The 27,744-nt window shown below is 45.7% G+C and overlaps 1 protein-coding gene across 1 annotated transcript in view; it reads left to right on the forward strand.

Annotated features, from left to right (window-relative positions):
• The first annotated feature begins 4,941 nt into the window (after positions 1–4,941).
• The window catches only part of fpgs (folylpolyglutamate synthase), a 46,639-nt gene continuing 23,836 nt past the window's right edge, over positions 4,942–27,744 (forward strand). Inside the window, exons 1-10 of the mRNA XM_078226369.1 lie at positions 4,942–5,151; positions 12,359–12,493; positions 13,058–13,111; positions 14,066–14,130; positions 18,446–18,560; positions 20,033–20,110; positions 20,477–20,538; positions 20,714–20,816; positions 21,515–21,592; positions 22,955–23,102. Coding sequence (XP_078082495.1) covers positions 4,969–5,151; positions 12,359–12,493; positions 13,058–13,111; positions 14,066–14,130; positions 18,446–18,560; positions 20,033–20,110; positions 20,477–20,538; positions 20,714–20,816; positions 21,515–21,592; positions 22,955–23,102 — 1,021 coding nt within the window. The 5' untranslated portion in view covers positions 4,942–4,968. The remainder of the gene's footprint in view (positions 5,152–12,358; positions 12,494–13,057; positions 13,112–14,065; positions 14,131–18,445; positions 18,561–20,032; positions 20,111–20,476; positions 20,539–20,713; positions 20,817–21,514; positions 21,593–22,954; positions 23,103–27,744) is intronic.

Raw genomic sequence — 27,744 nt, forward strand, 5'->3', positions numbered from 1 at the left:
TGGTTTCATGGTCATCACTAGATTCTTAATTCCAGATATTTTTAATTAAATTCAAATTCCACCATCTGCCGTGGCAGCATTTGAACCCCGGGCCCCAGAGCATTAGCTGAGTTTCTGGATTAATAGTCTAGTGATAATACCACTGAGCCATCGCCTCCTGGTGATTTTTTAAAAATCTTATTTATTTTCCTGTTCAGAACTGCCCCATCCTGAAAAAATCTCAAGTACTCATTGCTTCAGTCAAATTCTCATCCATTACTGATAATGTGACATAAATCCAACATCAAGGCGGCCTTCACGACACACGACAGCGCAGAGTCGCTGAGCAGAAACTGATAGCCAAGTTCCGCACACATGAGGACGACCTAAACCGGGATGTTGGATTTATGTCACATTATCAGTAACCCCCACAGTTTTCCCCCTGATCTTGCAGAATCTCACTAGCTGTTCTGCCTGGAGACAATACACATCTCTTTAACCTGTGTTGAATGCTCCCTCCACCCACATTGTCTGTACCTTTAAGACCTGGCTGGCTGTAGAGATTCGCATTCTAATTAGTATTCTGTAACTTGATTTGTGTGTCTGTGCCCTGTTTGAGAGCAGATATCCACTCCATCTGACGAAGGAACAGTGCTCCGAAAGCTTATGGTATTTGCTACCAAATAAACCTGTTGGACTTTAACCTGGTGCTGTGAGACTTCTTACAAAGATCATTAAAACAGACATCTGTAACTAGGAGGAAGGGAGCTGTACTATTATAATTTGTAGAAATGGTGTATTAAGTTTTCACGCTGATTGGATATTATAATGAAGGAAGCATAATGTGATTGGTATATGCCAATTACTTGTAATTGAATTTGAAAACAATAATTGCTGTTGTATCTTGGAATACGCCACTCTGGCTAGCTACAGCGATGTGAACTTAGCTTTCTAGTGTCCTTGCTATAGCTTGCCTTAAAATAGCTGTTTAAGAGGACTCTCTGACCTGGTTTTGTTGCTCAAAGGGTAAAGTTGTGATCAATTAAAAGGCTGACATCGAAGTTGCACCAGGCTGCAACATTGCTGGCCCAGTAGAGGGATATATGCTCTTGTTCATAGTCAATGCACACTCTAAGTGGCCAGAAGTGGTCATGATAAAATCCACAAACATGGAGAAAGCCATAGAGAAACTGGAGATCTTCACAATGTTTGGCAAGCTGGAACTAATTGTCAGTGACAATGGGCCACAGTTTACATTGTAAGAATTTGAAGATTAGCTCCAGGGGAGTGGTATCCAACATATCAAATCAGCACCCTATCACCCAGCTATTTATCGGTTAGCTGAACGATTTGTACAATCCTTGAAACGCACACTGAAAATTTCTTGAGTCCAAGGATCGCTAACCCAACATCTTAATAGCTTTTTGACATTCTATAGGAATACTACACATGAGACCACACAGAGCTCACCCACATAGCTACTCGTGAAGAGGAAGCTGAGAACAATATTTGATCTTTTAATAGAGACATCAGTGATAGTAGAGCAAAACCAACAACCGCAAATAACCAGGAGACAAGTGAGTGCTAAACGACGATTGTTTCACCAAGGGGAGCAAGCGTTGGTGCTTAGCTATACTACATGTGGTAAGTGGATACCTGCAATTGTCTAGGCTTGAACTGGCTGTCTCTTACACGGTCCAAACCGAGGATGAACTAGTTTGCAGACACCATGCTGACCAGTGGCTTGCCAGAACCACCTTGAGATGAACCGCCCTCTCCAGCTCCTGATGTCGGACCTGCTACTACTGGTGCATCAGTTGAGCCCGAAAGGACTAGCAATCTTATCACCACTGCCAATTCCCCGATTGTGAACAATACCAAGACCCTTCCAAGGAAAGAAACATCTACCGACGTGCCTGAGCGACGGATACAACCAGTGAGGACTTGACGGCCTCCCGATCGCCTCTCCAATCGATGGTGTTGTGTTTAGTCATGTTGCATAGTCTAATGTGTACCAAGTATTTGTGATGCTACGTATAAACACCTCAGTAATTGTCATTGGGACCTCTGAAGTAAAGATAGAGGGATGTTATGTATTTGGGGAGTTACTGTGTTGTGGCATGGCCCTTTTAAGAGGATAGCCCCTGAACACTCCATGATGTCATCAGGGTCTCCACAGACCACTGGCAGTTGGGATCTGAACCCTGCACTCTGAACATCCATTAAATAAAATCTGTCTGCTGTTTCTGCCTTAAACCCTAGTATGCCTCCTTAATTGTACCAGTTATTGCACCCCCAGCCTCAGACAATATAACACACATGGTATTGAAAGTATGGAAGAGACCCAAGAATCTTGGTAGATTTGACATTTACTCTATCCACCCAATGCTGTCCAACAATCTTGAGCCATGTGTAGAGTTTGAAAGGAAAACTTTGTAATATTCCTGTCAGACCACACCTCTTTCTGAGTCCAGTTCTGGTCTTGGAGACACAGGAGTGACATTCCAATGCTGGAGGTAGTGCAGAGAGGAGCCAAATAACTGAGGTATGAGTCAACACTGGGGCTGGAACAACTGGAGGCATCCAAGAGGTAAATTTAGATATTTATTAGATAGTAAACTGCATGAATAAGTGAATATGGAAAATTGCTTTCAGCTAAACTGAGTAAGGGAAGGAAAGGTAGACTCAAATCAATGGGGAACAGATTTAGGAGACGTGTAAAAAGTTATTCGCGCACACGCTGATCAACACATGGAACAGGATGCTGAGTAGAGCAATGCATGTAAAAAATCCTGAACTTATTTTAAAAAATACTATTCGATGCTGAGATTGGAGAAGTGCGGATCTTTCTGGTGCGTGAACCAGACTGGGTACTGGCCATCCACATTCTTAGGAGGCAGCATGGTGGCGCAGTGGTTAGCACTGCTGCCTCACAACACCAGGGTCCCAGGTTCAATTCCGGCCTCGGGTCACTGTCTGCGTGGAGTTTGCACGTTCTCCCCATGTCTGCGTGGGTTTCCTCCGGGTGCTCTGGTTTCCTCCCACAGTCCAAAGATGTGCGGGTTAGGTTGACTGGCCATGTTAAATTGTCCATTAGCATCAGGGGGATTAGCTGGGTAAAATGCGTGGGGTTGCAGGAATAGGACCTGGGTGGGATTGTGGTCGGTGCAGACTCAATGGGCCAAATGGCCTCCTCCTGTACTGTAGGGATTCTATCTATGATTCTTCTGATCTTGGAGAAATTCCTTCAGGTTAGAGGTGATTGTGCTAATATTGTAGGAGCCGAGAGTGAATGACGGTGAACAAAACAGTGACTTATAGTAATTTTAAACTACTGCATTATTCTTTTGCAATTGTTCAGTCTGAATATGGAATTAGATTTTTGTTAGGCAAAGATATTAAAGGAGGTGGGAGGCAGGCAGAGGGAGATAATGGTGTAGTGGTACTATTACTAGACACGTAATCCAAAGACCCAGGGTAAGGATATGGGCAGCACGTTGGCACTGTGGTTAGCACTGCTTGCCTCAGCATCAGGGACCTGGGTTCAATTCCAGCCTCGGGTCACTGTCTGTGTGGAGTTTGCACATTCACCCTGTGTCTATGTTGGTTTCCTCCGGGTACTCCAGTTTCCTCCCACGGTCCAAAGAAGTGACGGTTAGGTTGATTGGCCATGCTAAATTGCCCGTATGCCAAGATGTGTAGTTTAGGGGGAATAAGTCGGGTAAATACATAAGGTTACAGGATGGGATGGGGGTGGGCCTGGGTAAGGTGCTATCTTGAGTCAGTGCAGACTCGATGGGCCAAATGGTCTCCCTGAGCACTGCAGGGATTCTATGATTCAAATCCTACCACGCTGGTAGAACTTGAATTCAATTAATAAAAAAAAGTTTGTTTATTAGTCACAAGTAAGGCTTACATTAACACTGCAATGAAGTTACTGTAAAATTCGCCAAGTCGCCACACTCCGGTGCCTTTTCGGGTAAATGTACCTAACCACCCGTCTTTCGGACTGTGGGAGGAAACCGGAGCACCCGGAGGAAACCCACGCAGACGGGGAGAATGCGCAAACTCCACACAGTGACCCAAGCCAGGAATCGAACCCAGGTCCCTGGCGCAATGAGGGAGCAGTGCTAACCACTGTACCACCGTGCCGCCCACTGGAAACTGAAATATAAAGTAATAGTGGCATGAACACATCATGATTTGTTGTAAAAACCAATCTGTTTCACTAATGCCCTTGAGGGAAGGAAATATGTCATCCTTAACCTATCTAGCCCCTGCAATGTGGTTAACCCTGAAATGGCCTGGTAAGCCAGTCAGTTCAATGGCAGTTGGAGATGAGCAACCTTGGTCTTGCCAACTATGCCTACATCCCATGAAAGAATAAAAGAGAGAGTCTGGATAACCCTTGGCTCTATTTTCTCTCCACAGATGCTGTCAGACCTGTTGAAAATTTCCAGCATTTTCTGTTTTTGCTTCTGATTCCAGCATCCACACTATTTTGCCTTTAAGATAAGGAGTTAGATGAAAAATGACCTCTCAAATGTGGGACTGGGCTGCTGTATGAACCCAATAACCTCCTGTAGTTCTTAGAGCCATGATGTGGAGATGCGGGCGTTGGACTGGGATAACACAGTAAGAAGTCTAACAACACCAGGTTAAAGTCCAACAGGTTTATTTGGTAGCAAAAGCCACACATCCGAAAGCTTGTGTGGCTTTTGCTACCAAATAAACCTGTTGGACTTTAACCTGGTGTTGTTAAACTTCTTACTGCGTATCAGGTAGACAACGTTGGCCGAGTTGCAAGAGTGTGTACCGTGTACCTGGTGGATGGTGTTCTCACGTGAGATGATGGTTCTTAGAGCCAGCCAGACACGTGCTACATTTGCCAGGAGTAAAGATGGCGGCGCCCTCGGTGTGACTGTGCCAGGAGGTGAGAGGTGAGGGGTCAGAGTTGGCGGCGGCGGAGGAGCCACGTGTGTGGGTGCAATGATGGCGGGGCTGGCGCGCGCTCTGCTGGCGGCCGGGCGGTTCATCGCGCGGAGGCCGCTCAGAGCGGCTGAGGGGAAAGGGGCGGGACGCTGCTCATCACTCCGTGGCGGCGGCTGGAGGAGAAGCTACAACTCGACGCCGACTAAAGCGGCTCTGCGGCTCCCCAGCATGGAGTACCAGGTACCGGGGGAGCGGAGCGGGGAGGGGGCTGGGCCCGGGGGGCTCCGAGGAGCGGCCTGGGGGACAGCGGGTCACCGGCCCCGGCGGACACCCAGCGTCCGGCACTTTCCCGCGCTTTTCCCGCACCGGACACTGAGTTGTTTGGCCACCCGGACACTCAGTTGTTCGGACACTCAGTGACTCGGACACTAAGTTGTTCGGACACTTGGCCAGTCAGGGGCTCGGACACTCAGTTGTTTGGCCACTCGGACACTCAGTTGTTCGGACACTCAGTGACTCGGACACTAAGTTGTTCGGACACTTGGCCAGTCAGGGGCTCGGACACTCAGTTGTTTGGCCACTCGGACACTCAGTAGTTTGGCCACTCGGACACTCAGTTGTTTGGCCACTCGGACACTCAGTTGTTTGGCCGCTCGGACACTCAGTTGTTTGGCCACTCAGTTGTTTGGCCACTCGGACACTCAGTTGTTTGGCCACTCGGACACTCAGTTGTTCGACCACTCGGACCCTCAGACACTCGGGGTTCAGCTTGCTCCCCCACCCCCGGCTCTGCCTCGGGCAGTAACTGGGACATTTTGTTGAAGGAGAAACTTCAGCTCAGCTTCTCTCCCGCAAGTGCTCAGTTTGAGATCCCCCCGCCCGGCTATCAGCTTCCCTTCCTGGGATGATCCAGACAGCTGGACCCTCCAAAAAGATTCCTGATCAGCTGTTCCTTCAGGTTTAAAATTGCTGCAAAGTTCACACACTGGGCGAGATTGAATGTCTGTGGTTTGAAGTTAGTTATTTTCTCCCTGTTTTTCACACAGTTGTTTGGTAAATTTGATCCCTTTTACTCATTTCGTCCTTGGACCGGAGAGACCTTGTCCAGTGTTGCCAATCTTCTGGGAAATGCCAGGAGTGAATAGGAAACAGAACCACAGCTTTGTTTCAGCACAAAAGGAAGCCATTCAGCCCATCATGTTTGCTCCAGCTCTGTGTAGGACCGGAGCGGCACAGTGGTTAGCATTGCTGCTTCACAGCGCCAGGGACCTGAGTTCGCTTTCTGGCTTGGGTCACTGTGTGGAGTTTGTACATTCTCCCCGTGTCTGTGTGGGTTTCCTCCGGGTGCTCCGATTTCCTCCTACATTCTGAAAATGGTTAGGTGCATTGACCTGAACAGGCGCCGAAGTGTGGCGACTAGGGGAATTTCACAGTAACTTCATTGCAGTGTTAATGTAAGCATTACTTGTGATGAATAAATAAACTTTACCTTTTCTTTACCTTTTCCTAATTACTTCTTGAATGCCTTGATTCAACCTGATTCTAGCACAGTCTCAGGCATGAGAAGCTTGGTTAGAGCGGTTGATTTTGAGATTGGGAGTGAGACTGAACATGCTGGGGCTTTTCTCTAGAAAAGTGAAGACTGACAGGTGACTTGACCGAATACATACAAGAGTATAAAGGCTGAGGTCAAGAATATGTTTCCACCTGTGGTGGTGGGGACCAAAACCACAATCACTAAATGAAAACTTAGCAAACTTAGGGAAAACTTTTAAGTTTTTTAAAGTTTATTTATTAGTATCGCAAGTAGGCTTACATTAACACTGCAATGAAGTTACTGTGAAAATTCCCTAGTCGTCACACTCCGGCGCCTGTTCGGGTACACTGAGGGAGAACTTAGCATGGCCATTGCACCTAACCAGCACGTCTTTTGGACTGTGGGAGGAAGCCGGAGCACCCGGAGGAAAACCACGCAGACCTGAGAACATGCAGACTCCACACCGGCAGTGACCCAAGCCAGGAATTGAACCTAAATACTAACCATTGTACCACCGTGCTGCCCCTACTATGACTAACTTCCACTGTGAGTGGTGAAAATATGAAACTATGATGAAGGATATTGATTTGCACCACAGAGACTTCCTGAGGCAGATAGCGCAGATGCATTTGACAGGAAACTTGATCAACCCGTGAAGAAGAAATGAGTGGAAGAAACTTGTTAGAAGGCTAATGTGGAAGGTTGGGCTGAATGGCCTGTTCCTGTGCTCTAAATTCTGTAATCAATCTGCATTCATTGGACTCTACTGTGCCAAAATAATGGAGCATTTACATTTCCAGTTGGACACTGTTCAAGGTTTAGAAACAGGTTGAAGCAGATGCACAGCTTGAAGTAAATGATCGAATGAGTACAGCACAAGGATCACCCGCCTGATGGGATATACCCCAGAATACTGAAAGAAGCAAGGGAGGAAATTGCTGGAGCCTTGAGAGAAATCCTTGTATCCTCACTGGCTACAGGGGAGGTCCCAGAGCGTTGGAGAATAACCAGTGTTGTTCCTTTGTTTAAGAAGGGTAGCAAGAATAATCCAGGTAATTACAGGCCTGACGTCAGTGGTATGGAAATTATTGGAGAGGATTCTTCAAGACAGGATTTACTCCTGCTTGGAAATAACTGGATGTATTAGTGAGAGGCAACATGGTTTTGTGAAGGGGAGGTCATACCTCACTAACTTGATCGCGTTTTTTGAGGAAGTGACAAAGATGATTGATATGGGTAGGGCAGTGGATGTTGTCTACATGGACTTCAGTAAGGCCTCTGACAAGATCCCTCATGGCAGACTGGTGCAGAAGGTAAAGTTGCTTGGGATCAGAGGTGAGCTGGCAAGGTGGACACAGAACTGACTCGATCATAAAAGACAGAGGGTAGCAGTGGAAGGGTGCGTTTCTGAATGGAGGACTGTGACAAGTGGCGTTACTCAGGGATCAGTGCTGGGACTTTTGCTGTTTGTAATATATAAATGATTTGGAGGAAAATGTAACTGGTTTGGTGAGTTTTCAGACGACACAAAGGTTGGCGGATTTGTGGATAGCGATGAGGACCATCAGAGGATACAGCAGGGCATAGATCGGTGGGACACGGGCAGAGAGATGGCAGATGGAGTTTAAATGTCTGTGCACTGTTGGAGAACAGATATCCACTCCATCTGATGAAGGAGCTGTGCTCCGAAAGCTTATGGTATTTGCTACCAAATAAACCTGTTGGACTTTAACCTGGTGTTGTGAGACTTCTTACTAAGATGGAGTTTAATCCAGACAAATGTGAGGTAATCCATTTTGGAAGGTCTAATATAGATAGGAAATATACAGTAAATGGCAGAACCCTTAAGAGTATTGATAGGCAGAGGGATCTGGGTGTACAGATACACTGGTCACTGAAAATGGCAATGCAGGTGGAGAAGGTAGTCAAGAAGTCATACGGCATGCTTGCCTTCATCGGCCAGGGCATTGAGTTTAAAAATTGGCAAGTCATGTTGCAGCTTTATAGAACTTTAGTTAGGTCGCACTTGGAATATAGTGTTCAATTCTGGTCGCCACACTACCAGAAAGATGTGGAGGCTTTGGAGAGGGTACAGAAAAGATTTACCAGGATGTTGCCTGGTATGGAGGGCATTAGCTATGAGGAGAGGTTGGAGAAACTTTGTTTGTTCTCACTGGAACGACGGAGATTGAGGATAGGAGTCTACAAGATTATGAGGGGCATGGACAGAGTGGGTAGTCAGATGTTTTTTCCCAGGGTCAGTTACTAGTGGGCATGGGTTTAAGGTGCGAGGGGCAAGGTTTAAAGGAGATGTACGAGGCAAGTTTTTTACACGGTGGTGGGTGCCTGGAACACTCTGCTGGGGGAAGTAGTGGAAGCAGATACGCTAGTGACTTTTAAGGGGCATCTGGACAAATACATGAATAGGATAGGAATAGAGGGATATGGTCCCCGGAAGGGTAGGGGGTTTTAGTTCAGTCGGGCAGCATGGTCGGTGCAGGCTTGGAGGGCCGAAGGGCCTGTTCCTGTGCTGTGTTGTTCTTTGTTCTTTTTGTTCTCTTAGTTCTTTGCTAAGCTGCATAAATAAAAACTTGAGTTGTGTTTATCTGAATTTGGAAACAGTTGTTTATGGTTACAGGCACCAAGGTACTGATTGACTTGGCTCCATAATTGTTGACTGACCTGTGTCACTGTGTCAGAGGCTGAACCCACCCACCTAGCCCAGGATCCTATCTTAACTGCAGCCCATAACTACCAATCCAGCTCAGATCAACTATTTCAGTGCAGACCGTGCATCAACTCTGAATGACGAACCTCTGTTAAACATTGAGGGAGCCGTAATGACTGTTGCAATCATGAGTGGGAGGCTTCCCTGATCTTTCACAATTCCAACCCCAACCTGCTATGATTCCCCCTTTCCCTGGGTTAATGTAGTTCATTTAGCACAAACTGGGATCTGCTGGTTGGTATGTGTCAGCATACTAACATGGACTGGGGCAGAACTGTCCTAGACAACATTGGCTCAAATTCTGGAAGTGTGGAACTTTCATAAAGCCCCAGCTGTAGATTTTGCTATTTAGAGTCATAGAGGTTTCCAGCATGGAAACAGGCCCTTCGGCCCAACTTGTCCATGCTGCCCAGTTTTTACAACCAAGCTAATCCCAATTGCCTGCATTTGGCCCATATCCCTCTATAGCCATCTTACCCATGTAACTGTCTAAATGTTTTTTAAAAGACAAAATTTTACCTGCTCTGGCAGCTCATTCCAGACACTCACCACCCTCTGTGTGAAAAAAATTGCCCCTCTGGACCTTTTTGTATCTCTCCCCTCTCATCTTAAACCTATGCCCTCTAGTTTTAGACTCCTCTACCTTTGGGAAAAGATGTTTACTATCTTCCTTATCTATACCCCTCATTATTTTATAGACCTCTATAAGATCACCCCTCAGCCTTCTACGCCCCAGGGAAAAAAGTCCCAGATTCTCCAGCCTCTCCTTATAACTCAAACCATCAAGTCCTGGTAGCATCCTAGTAAATCTTTTCTGCACTCTTTCTAGTTTATAAAATCCTTTCTATAATAGGGTGACCAGAACTGTACACAGTATTCCAAGTGTGGCCTTTCTAATGTCTTGTACAACTTCAAGACGTTCCAACTCTTGTATTCATTGTTCTGATCAATGAAACCAAGCATGCCGAATGCCGCCTTCACCATCCTGTCCACCTGTGACTCCACTTTCAAGGAGCTATGAACCTGTACTCCTAGATCTCTTTGTTCTATAACTCTCCCCAGCACCCTTGAAAGTGGGGAGCTTAAACTCCTTGTATAAAAATGATGCAAGTTATCAGATATGTTCCTAACCTCCAGATTCTGATGTCTCTCTGCATTCCACAGTTGAAGGATCAGACAAATGAACCTCCCCCTCAGCTCAGTCACTGCCAGCAAGTGACTGGGCTGCATTGCTGGCTGACTCTCTTTCCATACTCTTGTAATAACCTACTTAACAACATTACCTGCAAGTTTTGGAACTATATCGCTGTTCCTTCACTGTTACCAGAGCAAAATCCCGAAGCTCCCTTCCTAACAGCAATGTGGTGTCCCCACAGTTCAAGAAGGAAGCTCATCACCTTAAGGGCAAGAGGGATGGCCAATATTTGCTGGCCTTGCCAACCATACCCATGCCCCAAGAGGAAATGTTAAAAAAACTCCAGCTCCCCCAGTGATTGTTCACGATTGTTATCTTATTACTGCTTTGTATGTAATGATTTATAAACAGTCATTACGGCTCCCTCAATGTTTAACAGAGGTTCGTCATTCAGGGTTGATGCACGGTCTGCACTGAAATAGTTGATCTGAGCTGGATTGGTAGTTATGGGCTGCAGTTAAGATAGGATCCTGGGCTAGGTGGGTGGGTTCAGCCTCTGATTGCTATCCAGTGATCCCTGCTGGTGGTTGAATGTCCTGCCAGGGCTCAGTGGTCTAGGTTCGTGCAGGGAGGGTGGGCATTTGAATTAGGCACCAGAGGGTGGATGGGACCCATAGACTTGTATCCCAGCAAACTTCGACACCCTTCACATAAAACAGGAATTGAGCCCAGGGCTTGACTTGGCCATACGCCTCAATTTCACTCCAGATTAATTAATCTCAAAAAAGAATTTTAAAAATAATTGGTATACAGAAAGTAGTAATCAGGAAAGATTAATCTAGTCCCTCATTAAACCAGTGTTTGTGGTAGAACTACTGAAGGTAGTAGTGTGTGAAGGGTGTTGTGGATAAACACTTTAAACCTTGTGTGCCTTAGACAGGAATCTAATTGACAAAATTGGACGGTTATGGATATCCAAGAGTGTGTTGCAGACTGAAAGCTGGATTTGAATTGCATTATCGTGAGACCTGATCTTCCCTGTCGTATTACATTTCCACCCTCCCTGGTGACTGAATATGTGCTTGTGTATTGTCACTGGACATATTTAGGGCAAAGTGCACTTGAGCCACATTAAACTCAGTCACCTTTTTACTTACAAGTAAAGTAAAAGTTTATTTATTAGTCACAAGTAAGGCTTGCATTAACACTGCAATGAAGTAACTGTGAAATTCCTCTAGTCGCCACACTCCGGCGCCTGTTCAGGTCAATGCACCTAACCAGCACGCCTTTCAGACTGTCGGAGGAAACCCACGGGGAGAATGTGCAAACTCCACACAGACAGTGACCCAAGCCAGGAATCAAACCCGTGTCCCTGGCACTGAGGCAGCAGTGTTAACCACTGTGCCACCGTGCCGCCCCCAGAACCTTTCAGTTCTGGACAAAGAGTTGACCTCTCTCTTACATTTTATAGTTAATTGCCAACCTGCTGCGTGTTTGCAACATTGTCTGATTTTTATTGCACTTTTAACTTGACGAGGGTCATTGGTCACTTTAAGTATCGCCCAATAATGTGACTACAAGAAGCTCCAGCGACAGACTGATAAGCAGCTTTAATGTTAAACCCCGCTTGGGAATAGTAAAATCTGTAATTACGGCTGAGCACTATGAAAGTTCCACACTTCAGAGTTTGAGCCGATGTTATCTAGGACAGTTCTACCCTAGTCCATGTGACTGTTGTTTATAATTTCCTTTTGAGTGAAGTGGTGCCAGGTGATCATCTTTGTTTGGTAGTGGGGGGAGAGGGAGGGGGGTTGATGAGAGATTGGGGAATGTCAGCAGGTGGAGACTCTGCAATGTGCCCCCTCCACCTTGCCTTTCCAGAGGGTACTCCAGGGCCTGTCTTTCTACCTTGTCAGATCACCTTATGTAAGAATCCAGGCACAGAGGAAGTTGGGCTGAATGACCTCCTGTGCTGTTTGATACCATTAAGAAGTGATGAATTTTAAAAGAATGTTTAGTTGATCCATGCCTTTGCATTTCGTTCCAGGATGCAGTACAGGCACTCAACACCCTCCAGACCAATGCAAGCACCTTGGAGCAGATCCGACGGGAGCAGCAGCTTGGTCGAACGCAGGGCACACTGGAAGCAATGAAATCCTTTGTGTACCGAGCTGGAATAGCGGTAAAGGAATAGAGTTTTTATTGGTTGAGTGGGGCGATTCAGGATGATACACCTCACCCATCCAAATGATTGATTCTTAGTGAAGATGCCCAGTCAACTGAGTGGGGTGGGGAGATTTATTAGGTGGATCCATCCTATCTATTCTTGTGTGCTTACTGATGAGAGTGACCTGAGAGTAAGAGAAATGAACAAAGGACAGGAGAACAAAGACGGTCGGTGCAATCTAGGGCTATGGGCATCCCAAGAAGGGAAAAATCAATCAAGGTTGCGCTGGCTGGAAAAGGTGGAGATGTGGACATTGGCTGCACGGGTAAGCTACCAAGGTGTTCACTCTCCAGACCCGCACAACAAGATTGGCCATTTAGATCCCATCTCAGTGGCCGTGAAAACCTGTGGTCAGCACTTTCACAGCAAGGGAGATGGAGGAGAAGGAGAATGAAGGATGGTTAGTGTCCTAATCTAACAGATCTTCGTGAGAAGGTTCCCATGATTGATATGAATTATGCTGTCTACTTAAAAGCTATATTGTTCCAATAACCTGATTGTTTCTTTTGTTGGTGGTAGATTGAAGAGTTGGACCAGCTTGCCACCATCCATGTGACTGGGACAAAGGGCAAGGTTAGTCCTTGACATAAATCCATTTACTTTCTAAAGGACAGACACGGCTATATATATATATTTCAATGTACAATGTGGTTTGTTTTCTTTTACACTGAAATTCTGATGGTTTTGCACTTGATAGTTGTGTGTGATGGAGCTCCGGTTGAGAGTTGTTCCCTCGATTTCCCTCCCTATGTAAGCTTTCTTGATCCTGTGCTCCCGGATGGAAGGGGAAGCAGTGCAAAATCTTGAGACTCCCTGATAGTGAGCACAGGCATCGCTCTTGTCTCATGGCTCAGGACAGTCTGCTGAGGAGTGGGATCAGCAAAGGTTTGGAAGTTTGCTGCAGGGTCACTGTCTCAATCAATGACCTGTGATGTGAGGCCAAATAGGGTGGGGGGAAAAAAAAGGAATGACTGAAAATCCCTTTCCTTTTCCTGCTGTAACAGACCTCCTTGTGACCAAGGATATGTTGGGGCTCTGTGGCTGAGGATAAGAGTCAGAAGGTGGGATTGTTTTATGAATTCTTCAGCATCTGTCGGTGATGTGAAGATCTTATCAACAATCTTATCCATTGATGGCTGGAGGCTATTATTCAAATGTCACATTTTTCGTGACCTCAGGATGTCACAAAGCACTTCACAGCCAACAAGTTGCTTTTTTAAGTGCAGTCACTGTTCTGCAAATGCAGCAGCTAATTTGTGCACAGCAAGCTCTCCCACAAACATTAAGGTGATCTATCTAAGGAAGTTGGCATGACGCTTCCTTAATAAAGTGCCATTGTTTACATCTTCAATAGGGATGATGACAAAAATCTGGGATAGGAATTTGTGCTTGAAGTTTAATGGCTTCTTTTGCAGACCAGCATTTCTCCAGAATGTACATTCCAGAGTATTTTTTCTTGTTTCTCTCATCCTGCTTTTAATGTCCATACTTGGAATTGTGAGCCGAGTTTTCTGTTGTTAATTTTAGGGCTCAACGTGTGCGTTTTGTGAAAAGATATTGCGCAATTACGGACTAAAGACTGGTTTCTACAGGTAAGATAAAGAGCGATTCTGCACTTGTGTGTCACACACTGATCACCTCTGGGTGACGGGGAGGGTTCGTGTTGCATCTTTTGGCGCTTTTGAATTAGATCATTTAATTGTTCAGCATCCACCACCTCTGCCCCAGACCACACAGATGAACAGTTGAACTGAACCTTATGACAATAAACCCACTGTAGGATATATCTCGCAATGCCATGTAATTTCTACACGTTGTGTAAGAATAAACATATGCTTGCTCAATACGACTGGATTTATTGAATGGTAAGGGTTCAGTTAAACAGATAAAGGCGCATACAGTAAATTTACGCTAATAACTTAAATTGACATAGTGCCTTTAATATGTAAAATAAAAACATATTATTCCTCCTTGGAATATTGAAAATAACTAAAACGCTTCTGTTCTCGTACTCATTTTTATTCCGTAGCGTTTAGAAGAATGAGAGGTCAGCCTTGCTGCCTCACAGCGCCAGGGACCCAAGTTCGATTCCCGGCTTGAGTCACTGTATGGAATTTGCACTTTCCCCCCGTGTCTGCGTGGGTTTCCTCCGGGTGCTCCGGTTTCCTTCAATAGTCCAAAGATGTGCAGGTTAGGTGAATTGGCCGTGCTAAAATTCTTCCTCGGTGTACCCGAGCAGGCACCAGAGTGTGGTGACTAGGGGTTTTTCACAGTAACTTCATTGCAGTGTGAATGTAAGCCTACTTGTGACTAATAAATAAACTTTACTTTAGATGATCTCATTGAAACATCAATTTCTAAATGGACTTGATAGGTTTGATGCTTTGAAGGTGTTCCCCCTGGCTGGGGAGTCAGGGACTATGGGTCGTAATCTTAGGGCAAGAGGCCAGCCAATTAGGACTGAGATGAGAACATTTCTTCAGCTAAAAAGTTGCGGACGATTGAAATTTTGTAACCCAGGGGACCTGGAAGTTCATGTCGCTGAACATGTTCAAACCAGAGTGACTGATTTGTGGATACTAAAAGGATCGTGTAAAAAATGTAGCTGAAGTAGATGAGCCATAAGACCATAAGATATAGGAGTGGAATTAGGCCATCAAGTCTGTTCAGTCATTCGATCGTGGCTGATGTCTTTCTCAACCCCATTCTCCCGCCTTTTCCCTGTAACCTTATCTTATTAATTTAACTCAAAAAGGCCAAATGGTCTACATTTTTATGCTACTATTCAATGGCAAACTGCCTCAATGCTTGGTCCTGATAACCTTGTCTTTCACTTTGTGCTATCACCCAGTTTCTGGTTGGCTGTAGACTCTGGGCTGGCTGGTAGAGGTTGACCCAGACCTAGATGATGGTTTAATTGAATATTTCCAGACTGGGATAGGTTAAGTTTTATTTGGGAAGGGATCATAGAACAAAATGGGTAAATGGAGTTGAGATATGAACCAGTCATGATCTAATTGAATAAAGGAGTGGGCTTAAGGGGCTGAATACTTTACCCCACCTCCCATGGTCTTAAACACCAATCCAAATCCTCTGGTGATGTATCATAAAGACTGTAATGTAATCAATTTTACATTGCGTGGTTAAGTACTCTCAAATTCAGAATAAATATTTTTCCATGCAGGTACATCTGCCTCTTACAGTAAGGTGCAAAGACATCTCTTAACATGTAGCTGCCCTATATAGTCCAAGCTGACCAAATTGAATGGACTGACACCTAAGCAGATAGATTTTGGTAATGATGCTTAGGAGTGATGTCTTTAAAAGGACCTTGCACATGTCAGATCATAATGTGTATCTTCCTTGGCTTGGGTGGAGACTTTGGGAGTACCAGTGACTGCTGGGCTCCTGTTACAAAGATGTTAAAGAACACCGACCCTCTAATTAGAAAAGTTAATCTGTCACAGGGACAGAGCACTTCAGTTTCTGGGGTTTGGTTTGGACCCAGTCTAGACTGTGATTCCCGTCAAATTGAAGGGATAGTGCTTTCCTCCGTTTGCTGGCTGCAAAGGGCTTGAGTTAGTGCTGTCTCAGCCCAGTTCTGAAGGAGTCGCATCGCAAAAACCTTTGTAACTTGGCAGCAAAAATCACACTTGATTGCCTAGGGTTCTTTGTGGTGGAAATGGCTGAAGTCATGTTGGATACGATGGGGGATCCTTAAGGCACACTGCTAGGATATCTGGGGAGCTTGATATTATTATTGGATAGTAAAAGTGGAAAAATGTCCCCATCAGCCACATTGCTCTATTTTCTTTGCCCACAGGATGTGGGCGTTGCTGTTGAGGGTGGCATGTATTGCCCATTCCTAATTGTTCTTGTGAACGTGATAGTGAGTCGCCACCTTGAACTGATGTAGTCCAAGTGTTTTAGGTAATACTCGGGCGCACGGTATTGGAGGGAGTGAATGTTTAAGGTGATGGATGGAATGTCAAAAAGTGGACAGCTTTGTGCTGGATGGTGTCCAGCTTCTTGAGTGCTGTTGGAGCTGCACTCATCCAGAAAAGTGGAGAATAGTCCATCACACTCCTGACTTGTGCCTTTTAGATGGTAGACAGGATGGGAGGTTAGTAGGTGAGAATGACCTCACTGCAGAATCCTCAGTCGTTGACCTGCTCTGTAGCCGTAATGTTTATATGGCTCGTCCAGTTAAGTTTTTGGTTGATGGTAAACTCCCCCACAGGATGGTGAGGGATTCAGATACAATTGAATGTCATTGAGAGGGGATTTAATTTTCTCTTGTTGGAGATGTTCATTGCCCGACACTTGCATGGCATGAATGTTCTTTGCCACTTATCAGTCCAAGCCTAAGTCTTGTCTCGACCTGGTGGACATACTTCAGTATCTGAGGATTTGTGAATGGTGCCGAACATTTTGCAATTATCAGCAAACGTCCACACTTCTGAATTTATCATGGAAGGAAGGTCATTGTTGAGGCAGCTGAAGATGGTCGGACCTAGGACACACACCTGAGGGACTCCTGCAGTGATATCCTGGAACTGAGATGATTGGCTTCCAGCAACCACAGCCATCTTCCTGTATAACCATCTTCCTTTGTGCTAGCTATGAATCTAACCAGTGGGCTCCCCTATAATTGAGGATAGGGTATTTATGGAGCTTCCTCTTCTGGTTGTTTAATTGTCCACCATCATTCATGCTTAGATTTGGCAGGTTTTCAGAGTTTTGATCTGATTCTTTGGTACATTTTTGCTTTCAGTCAGCACTGACCTTTATTCTGTTATTAACACATTCTGCTATTTTGCTTTCAGACAGCGCTGATCTTTATTCTGCTAATTTTGGCACAAGTTCACAGATGCTGTTGAGGGTCTTGCAGGGTTGTTGTCTCCAATGGTCCATCTGATTTGATTCTTATTGGACTTTTATGTAGTGGGTTGGGTACAACTTGTTAGGGCTTCAGAGGGCAGTTAGGAATCAACCACATTACTGTATGTCTGGAGACTAGGTAAGGACAGGAGATTTCCTTCTCTAAGAGACATTGGTGAACCAGATGGGTTTTTACACCAATCCGGTAGTTTCATTATCATGATTACCAAAACCTAACTTGTAATTGTGGATTAATTTAATTTAAATTTTCCAGCTACTATAATAGGATTTGAACTCGTGCCTCTGGATTACCAGTCCAGTAACATTACCCCTATACTACCATTTTCCCCCCTATGTCATTTGTTCTAATGTTAAAAAGAAATACTGTGCTAGTATGATTTAGAAACTTAATCATCTGGTGAACTGATTATGATGGCAGTCTTGAGGCGTCCCCTGAATTGTCTCTGTGCAGTCATGGGGCTTGGAGCTGGTTTTCCCAAACCTGTTGTCAGAGATTATTACTGAACAACTAGATGATTGTGTTACCCATGGTTCTGGTCGGTTTTGAAATAAATGGATTCTCTCCACTTTGTCATGGATAATGGAATATTACAGTTGAAGCATGTGTGTCCTGGGTTTTCTGGTATTTAACTGTATTCATAGAGCATCACAAGACAGTAATTAACCACAATCATTGTTTAAAAAAAGCATCCACTTATTCTTGCTCTCTGCGTTTCATTCATTCATTCTTCTGCCCATTTTCTCTCCCTCCCCATGGTGCGTGGATTGATTGCTCCTACACTCACTGACTTTTCCTCTCTTTATTCCCTCCTTGTCCCTCCACTCACTCTTCTGTCACTCCTCTCTCTTTTCTATCTCCTGTGCCGCTGTCTTTCTTTTCAAACCTCTATCCTGTTCTCTCTCTTTCCATGTACTTGCACGTGCACTTTTTTCCCTGTTGTTTTCTCTCGCGGTGTCAGCCCGTTTCCAGGTCGTGTGTTCTAACCATCGTCTCCTTATAACTAGCTCCCCACACCTGGTGCAAGTAAGGGAGAGAATCAGAATTAATGGCAAAGCAATCAGCAGAGAGCTCTTTACAAAGTACTTCTGGCAGGTTTACAACCAATTGGTTGAAACCAAGGTAAGCTTCCTATCTGCCTTTCGGATATTGCGATGTTTCGCGTGACTGTTTTGGCTGTCGTTGAAAACGGATAATTTTCGTTATCTTTGTGAATTGCTGAAGGATTTTTTTTTCTACATTGGGGTGTTGTGGCGATTGTACTCGACAGCCAGTGAGAGACATTCTGGTTTTCTTTGTCTGTTATTATTTTGATCATTCATGGGATGTGAGCATCGCCGGCAAGGCAGCATTTATTGTCTGTCCCTACTTGCCCTTGAGAAGGAGCTGTTGAGTCACCTTCCTGAACTTCTCCCGTAGGTGTGACGAAAATGCTCCTGCTGTGCACTTGGGTGGGGAATCTTCTGTATTTTGACCCAGTAATTTATTAACTTGCCTCATATGGTGTGAGAATTGGAGATGAGGATGCTCCTATACACCTTGGAGGTACACAGGAGCATCCAGTCGAAAGATGTGCGGGTTAGGTTGATTGGCCATGCTAAAATTGCCCCTTAGTGTCCTGAGATGAGTAGGTTAGAGGGATTAGCGGGTAAATATGTAGGGATATGGGGGTAGGGCCTGGGTGGGATTGTGGTTAGTGCAGACTCGACGGGCCAAATGGCCTCTTCCTGCACTGTAGGGTTTCTATGATTCTAGGTGGTGGGGCCAGGAGCTGCCATGGTGATTTGCTGCATTGTATCCTGCAGATAGTACACATCGCAGCCACGTTGGGGTGTGGAAGGGAATTGGCAGGAGGCAGTAGCATAGTGGTATTGTCACTGGACTAGTAATCTTGGAACCTGGATTCGAATTCCACCACGGCAGATGGTGAAGTTTGAATTCATTTTTTAAAAAAAAGTCTGGAATTAAAGGGCAGCACGGTGGCAGAGTGGTTAGCACTGCTGCCTCATAGTGCCAGAGACCTGGGTTCGATTCCAGCCTTGGGTGACTGTCTGTGTGGAGTTTACTGGGTGCTCCAATTTCCTTCCACAGTCCAAAGATGTGCAGGTTAGGTGGATTGGCCGTACTAAATGCATAGGGCGGGGAGGAAAGTCGATGCACATTGGATGGGCTGAATGGCCTCCTCCTGCATTGTAGCGATTCTACATATTAAATTGGAATGATCTCAACAACATCTTGCATTCATGTAGGGCTTTGAAATATGTTAAACAAACCCAAGACCCTTCACACACACACACACACACACACTTGATTTGATTTTTATTCCTGTAGTGAGATTCAGTCATGAAAGGTACTTCGTGGTCCTCTTGATGTTCTGATCCTGTGCACTGTTGCTGCGCACTCCAGCCTGAGAATTTCTCTTTTGTGACGCAGGCTGCAGTTGAGTAGTGAGGTTTACACTCGTGCATATGTGAGCCCATTAAAGTATAGCTTTTGGGAGGCTGCTTGCTCCTGGGCTGAGTGTGAAACAGTTATAGAATCACCTCTAACCAACTCTTTTGTTTTTCTTGACTCTGTGTTGATGCCATGTGAAGGATGCTGACTCTGGAACCATGCCTGCGTATTTCCGCTTTCTCACCATCCTTGCCTTCCACATCTTCTTGCACGAGAAGGTAACCTTTTAAATTTTGTGCCATCACATTTAGTCTGGAGGACAAACATAGGGTGGAGTGATGCCACTCCTGTCAGTGACCCTGATCTGTTGTGCAGGCCTGTGGGATTGTTGGATGCTGTCTGTTTAAGGCCGTGGGATTGAGGAACTAATCAACTCTCAGGCAGGTGCAGGTTTGAGTTTGGGAGCCTGGCAGCGAGGTAGACTAGCTCTAGAGTAAAAAAAATAAAGTCCAAGTGAGGGGAAGGTTGGTTATTATCATTAACTCAGCAGGACTATTCACATTTTACTTAAGACTGTTGGTACTATAATTCTCTGTAAAATGAATATTAATCTTTCTGAGTTTTATCTTTTATGTTCCTTTCAGGTTGATTTAGCAATAATAGAAGTCGGAATAGGTGGAGCCTATGATTGTACCAACATCATCAGGTAATTGTGTGTCCCCACCCCTCTGCTCGGTCCCCAACACCCCAAATATCCACCCCTGGTTACGGGCCGATGTACTTGGTTTCAGTAAGTCTAAATGTGCCCGCTCTTTATTTAGGTTGACTCACTAGACCCAAGGAAGTGGAATTGTGATCTCTTGTTTATTTGAAATGTTTAGACGTCCCGTTGTGTGTGGGGTTTCATCTCTGGGGATCGATCATGTCAGTATCTTAGGAGACACCATGGAGAAAATCGCGTGGCAGAAAGGAGGAATCTTTAAGGTAAGTGGAAACTGTTTTCTAGCCTGACCTCAAGAGACTTGCACCTGCCTGGCACACATTCCGCCAGTCATGCCTGTGAGAGAATCTGTTTGTACTGCAGTCCAGCTTGTGCCAACAGGAGCTGGATCATTGAGTGCTGAAAACATCGCTCACATTGAGCAATATAAACATTTCTCTTTTTGAAATGTGGGTTTTTTGGTTACGGAGTGCTTTGCTTCTTGACTTTCTCTCTGTCTTCGCTTCAAAAATAAAACCCATTAGACGTGAAGCATTTTAGGATGTCCCTGAGATCTAATAAACTCGCATCTGATCATAGAATCCCTACAGTGCACAATGAGGCCATTCGGTTCATCGAGTCTGCGCCGACCACAATCCCACCCAGGCCCTATTCCTGTAACCCCACATATTTACCCTGCTAATTTCCCTGACACCAGGATCAACCAACCTAACCTATAGATCTTTGGACTGTGGGAGGAAACTGGAGCACCCGGAGGAAACACGGGGAGAACGTGGAAACTCCACACAGACAGTGACCCGAGGCTGGAATTGAATCCGCGTCCTTGGCGCTGCTAACCACTGTGCCGCTGTTCTTTCCGTTCTTTCTCTTCCTTCTTTTCCTCCATCTGCTGTTCCTATTCCTCTTGTAACTCCAGTCTCTGACTGTAGTTGTTAACTGTTGCTATTTCCTTGTTTTCCAGCCAGGAGTCCCAGCGTTCACAGTCCCACAGCCCAGTGGTCCCATGGCTGTCCTTGTGGAAAGAGCAAAGGAGATCGGGGTAAGTGTTCCTGAGGTGAGGGTGGCAGAGTGGGAAACAATTTCGTTCTCACTGGGACTGGGTGGTTTTTTCAAATGAAAGCAGTCGGACTCTACCTGCAGTGATGAGGATGTGCGTCCTTAAGACTGCACCATGGATTTTACCCCATCACTGATTATAAACCATGTTGCCATTTGGCTGAATCTTGCTTGATGTCTGGACATGCTTCATTGTCCTTTATATCTCAATGTTTCAGTGGGCGCAGGCAGTGAGTCTGAGCAGATTACCGTGGGGGCAACCCAGCCTAGTCAGATTCCGTGCTGTTCCGGCATTCTCGTGCAACCTTGTCTGGCAGCAGTCGTAGAGTGCAGGAGTAATCAGAATTCTTTTTTCCCCCCCGTCCCCCACTTCCCTAGTCCAGGTTGCTGAAGTCAGTCCTGGTCCCTGTGCCTCAGTTACTACCTGCATTTAGCAACTATGCCTCCCAGAGGGAACTTTCTCAGATGCTGTGATACTCCCTTGGTTTACTGACAACGCCTTTCACCTCCATCCACAGGGATTTGCTCGTTGACGGCCCTGACTGTGGGAATGGGATTGGAGAAAATGGGAGTAATGTTCAGATACTCGTGCGTTTGTGCACTTTAGTCCCTTCCTCTTCTAAAGTTGCTGGATCAGACTAGTTTACATTGTCCCATAGGCTGGCTCTACTGCCAGAACAGTGGTACAGTGGTTAGCACTGCTGCCTCACAGCATCAGTGACCCGGGTTCAATTCTAGCCTTGGGTGACTGGAGTTCTCCACATGTCTGTGTGGGTTTCCTCTGAGTACTCCAGTTTCCTCCCACAGCCCCAGGATGTGTAGGTTAGGTAGGTTGGACATGGTAAATTGCCCCTTAGTGTCCCAAGATGTGTAGCTTAGGTGGATTGGCCACACTAAATGCACAGGGTTGTAGGGATTGGGGGGGGGGGGGGGGGTAGGCCTGGGTAAGATGCTCTTTCAGAGACTTCAGTCTCAGTAACTCTTTTTCAGAGTCGGTGCAGACTCAATAGGCCGAATGGCCGCCTCCTGAACTGTAGGGATTCTATGATACTCGCACAACAGGTGAAACGAGGAGGTGAATGGCGACGGGCAACACTGAAAGGCATTGTGACCAGGACTACACCCAATGCTGCACCCGTCTTCACTGCTGGTCAGTCCTGCAGGAATTGCTAGGAGAAATCCTGCAGAATGTATTTCCCGCTATCCCACCCCAGGACAGACACCCTGGCGCCAGCTGTGCCCCTGCACTGCCCCGGTGCCCCAGCTGAATGATTCAAAATGACTTGCTATTAACATTTCTAGTAGCAGGGCTGGTAATTGCTCTTCTTTGTGCATCTTTTCCCAGTGTTTCCTGCAGGTCTGTCCGGATTTGGAGGAATTCCAGACCGAGGAGGGGAAGCTGAGTTTGGGTTTGGCCGGAGATCATCAGAAATCCAATGCGTCCCTGGCTTTACAGCTGTGCCGGACATGGTTGCAGCACCATCAGCACCCAGGTGAGAAGCTACCATCTTGATTCCGTGCAGTCTTTAGTAACCGATTGGACAACCAATCTGGATTGAAGGGTTTTGGGATGGGGATTCCTGGGAAAGTTTAAGGTTGGGAATGTACTGCCTGGGAGTTTTTAAAAATTTGTTCGTGGGATGTGAGTGTCGCTGGTTGGGTCAGCATTTATTGCCCATCCCTGAGGGCATTTAAGTCATTGCTGTGGATCTGGAATCACGTGTATGTCAGACCAGGGAAGGACTTCCTTCCCTAAAGGACATTAGTGAACCAGGTGGGTTTTTACGACGATCAACAATGGTTTCATGGTCATCAGACTTTTAATTCCAGATTTTTATTGAATTCAGATTTCATCATCTGCCGTGGTGGGATTCGAACCTGGGGCTCTGGATTATTAGTGCAGCGACAATACCACTACCCCCCTGCCTCCCCAAAAGTCCAGTGGAGGCAAGTTCCATTGAAACATTTGGAAGGGAATTAGATGAACAGCACAAGAAGAAGGTGTCGGGTTACAGGGAGAAGGCGTGAAGTTGGCACCAAGCCTGTTGTTAATTTGGAGAGCTGGCATAGACAGGATGGGCTGAATGGCCTCTTCCTGCTCTGTAACAATTCTGCGGTTCTAGGGGATCGTTCTTTGGATTTAATTGTTTGCTTCTCTCCTAATCTTGCTGTCATAAACACCCCAGCCGCGACCTGTGACTATAAGGATGATCTCATTGGTGTCCTCTCAAATTGCCATGAGGCATGCGACAGCCTTGCTTGTTGTTTGATCCCAGTAGCACAGCTGAGGTCAGTAACACACTGTGGGTATAACTGTGTACAACTCTGAAAAGATAAACAAAAGGAAGACTTGTCAGTATAACACTTTATGACCACTGGATGTCTCAAAGCGCTTTACAGCCATTGATGCACTTTTGAAGTATAGTCACTGTTAACTTGGAGCCAGTATGTCTTATTGCAGCTGTACAGGGTCTTGGTGAGACCACACTTGGAGTATTGCATGCGGTTTTGATTTCCTTACCTAAGAAAGGATATACTTGTCATAGAGGGAGTTCGTCAGAATAATTTCTGGGATGACAGGATAGCTGTATGAAGAGAGGTAGGGTCGGCTAGGCCTGTATTCACTGGAATTTAGAAGAATGAGAAGGGGTCCAATGGAAATGTATAAAATTCTGACCCGCCTGAATAGACTGGATGGCATTTCCCTGGCTAGGGATGTAGAACAAGGGAGGGTCACAGTGTCAGGATCCGGGGTAGGTTATTTAGGACTGAGATGGGAAGAGGGTAGTGAATTTGGAATTCTCCACCACAAAGTTGTGGAGGCCAAGTCACTGAACGTATTTAAGAAGGAAAACTACTAGACACTAAAAGTTTACGTTTATTTATAAGTGTCACAAGCAGGCTTACATTAACACTGCAATGAAGCTACTGTGAAAATCCCCTCATTGCCACACTCCGGTGGCTGTTCGGGAACACTGAGGGAGAATTTAGCATGGCCAATGCACGTAACCAGCACGTCTTTCAGACCGTGGGAGGAAACCAGAGCACCCGGAGGAAAAACACACAGACACGGGACGAACGTGCAGACAGTGACCAAAGCCAGGAATCAAACCTGGGTCCCTGGCGCTGAGAGGCAGCAGTGCTAACCACTCTGCCACCATGCCCCTTTAAAAGGATCAAGGGGTATGGGGGGAGAGCGGGAGTATGGGGCGAAGATAGAGGATCAGCCTTGATCATATTGAATGGTGGAGCAGGCTCAAAGAGCCCTATGGCTCACTCCTGTTCCTATTTTTGATTTTAAGAAGGCGAATTTGCATACAGCAAACTCCCAGAAAAGAGCAATGTGTTACTGATCAGATAACCTGATCTTTGTGGTGTTAATTAAGGGATAAGTATTGGCCAGGGCACTGGGAATAATTCCCCTGCTCTTCCTAGAAATAAAACCGTGGGATCTTTTACCTGGTGTTGTGAGACTTCTTACTGTGTTTACCCCAGTCCAACGCCGGCATCTCCACATCATCTTTTACATCCAACCAGAGTAGGAAGGTGGGGAAGGTCTTGCTTCAACAGCATCTCATTTAAAAGATAGCACCTCTGACATTGCAGCACTCCCTCAGTGTTGCACTGGATTGTCAGCCTTGATTTTTGTGCTCAAGCCCTGGAGAGGGACTTGAACCTGAAACCTTCTGACTCTGGGGTGGGAGTGTCAACTGAGACACACTGATAACCCTGTAGCATTCTTGATGCAAGTTCGCACTTTGCAGCTACAAGAATGTGAACTGTACTTATTTTGATGAACTTTGGGCTCTTCCAAGGTGAAAATTGTCGGAGCTGGAGGATGGAATATTTAAACCTGTTAGTCCAGGTCCAGGGTGTGCGTTATCGAGTTACCACCAAGTTTACAATGGCCCTACTGTTCATGCTGACATTTCCTGTTAACCAAAGCAACATTACAGTCTCCCTGAACCAGATTGGCAATTTAATCCCGAATTAGGACAGCTTTGTACCTCATGTGAACCGGATTAAACCATCCCCAAACTCAATTTCCACAGAACACATATAACCAGCAGAAAGAGCTCCCTTTAATCAAGGCATTCTGGAATGGATATTAACCCAGCAAATAAGTACTGTGCCAACTCGTCCCTGCCACAGGGGTTTATGATTAATCCAATTGTTTACTTCTGTTTTTGTGTAATGTCTTTCTTTAAACTGTGGCAGAGGGAGTGAGCTGGGAGTGCTTACTGAATCTGACACTTGTTTGGTAGAAGATGAAACCACCTCTAATCTTCCTCCCCCGGTGTGGGTTAATGATTATATGTGGGCCAAGTTCTTCCCGTATCTTGGAATCATGCATGTTGCAAACTAGCCAGACACCCCCTGCCATGGCTAAATTGGCAAACGCAACATTCCTTAGTGAAGATTAACTGAGCCATTCAGAGTTCTGCACTTAATTCAAAGTCCACATTTTTATTTGTTCATGAAACGTGGACGTCACAGGCAAGGCCAACACTTGTTGCTCTGAACTGAGGGGTTTGCTAGGCCATTTCAGAGGGGCAGTTAAGAGTCAATGTTGCTGTGGGTCGGGAGTCACATGTAGGTCAGACCAAGTAAGGACAGCAGAATTCCTCCCCTGAAGGACATTAGTGAATCAGATTGCCATAGTTTCATGGTTGTCATTACTGAGACTGGCTTTCGATTCCATATTTTATTCTGAGGTAGGATTTGAACCCATGTCCCTGGAACATTAGCCTGGGCCTCTGGATTACCAGTCCAGTGATGTTGCCAGCATGCCACCATCACCTCCGTTGAGTTAGTCCATTGTGGTTGGAGAGGTGGAAGAATCGTAGAAGGCAGTGCTACAATTGGCATCAATATTTCTGGGCTGGAGAGCGAGGCGATTGGAACTGATTCCCTCAGGGGCCCTGCTGCTGCCAACTCTGCTGGGAAGTGCTGAGAACTGATACTGCGGCGAAAGGATGACACTTGACTTTGCTTCCCATGTCCACCCTGCAGGTTATCTCCTGCATCCCGACGGTGGGTGAAGACTGGGCGGACAGAGTGGGGCTTAGTGGTGTCTGAGAGGAGTCTGCAGCTGTGGGATGTGACGTAGCATGAGCCCAGTGCCCGAGAGGGAGTTGGGTGGGGAGAAAGTGGGTCATGGAAATAAAAACTAATTTTGATATGTTACTGGGATTGCAGCTGAGATTTGCTCAATGTGGGGATGGAGCAGCTCCGCATCTAGGGAGCAGGTGTGGTTTAAAAAATATATATTTGTCAGAGGTGTACGGGTACAGTGTCATATCGCGCCTTTTAGTCCAGTACCACCTTGTCTGACATCAATAAGGAAATACTAATGTTACCGTTAATGCTGTTTTAGACTTCAGTTTTATTGGCTGCATCATGCCTCCTTCCTATTGGTACAGGGGTCCTGAACTCTTTCTTTCTGAGCTTCCCCCTTATGTTTGTGACAAGGGTTCCACAGCCACCCACCTCGCCCCATAACAGATGTTTTTTCTGTACGAATATTAGTTAATTGAACATATATATTTATTATTTTTGTGTTTCTTATTCCATGTGAACCTAATTGCTAGGCACCAGATCAGAGTTTGGATGGAGAGTATAGTGATGTGTTGCTGCTGTGAGGCTTCTTGTGCTTTCCTGAATGATGAATTTCAGTTTCGGGCGATGACGAATGGTCGTGGTTCTTGAGCACGGGGATTTAAAAATTCATTGGAGAAATGTAGATGGACTGCACAAGGTCCATGTTCGACATCTTTCTCTGGTTATTTTTGGTAGAACTCATCTCGTAGATGTCTAAACACTCTGTGGCCAGTGACCTCTCTGGTTGAGAGCCCTGCAGTATATTGCAGTACTTTATATTGACGAACTTGAATACACAGCCAACTGTGTGGTTACCTGGTTGGACAGAAATATTAATTGTGGTGAGCATGCTGCTGGCCACTGCAGCAGCCACGTTGAGTGTAAGGTGCAGCGTGATCATGTTTCAACGTAAGGCTCTGGGTAGATTGAGAATCTGAGCCACAGCTGATTTGGGTGCAGGGACCGTCAAGTTCCAATAAAATGCTGCCTTACACCAAGGGCCCACTTTGTGTTCCTGACCTCAGCTGTGCAATT

Source organism: Mustelus asterias, chromosome 13 (assembly GCF_964213995.1).
Source record: "Mustelus asterias chromosome 13, sMusAst1.hap1.1, whole genome shotgun sequence".
Lineage (NCBI taxonomy): Eukaryota > Metazoa > Chordata > Chondrichthyes > Carcharhiniformes > Triakidae > Mustelus > Mustelus asterias.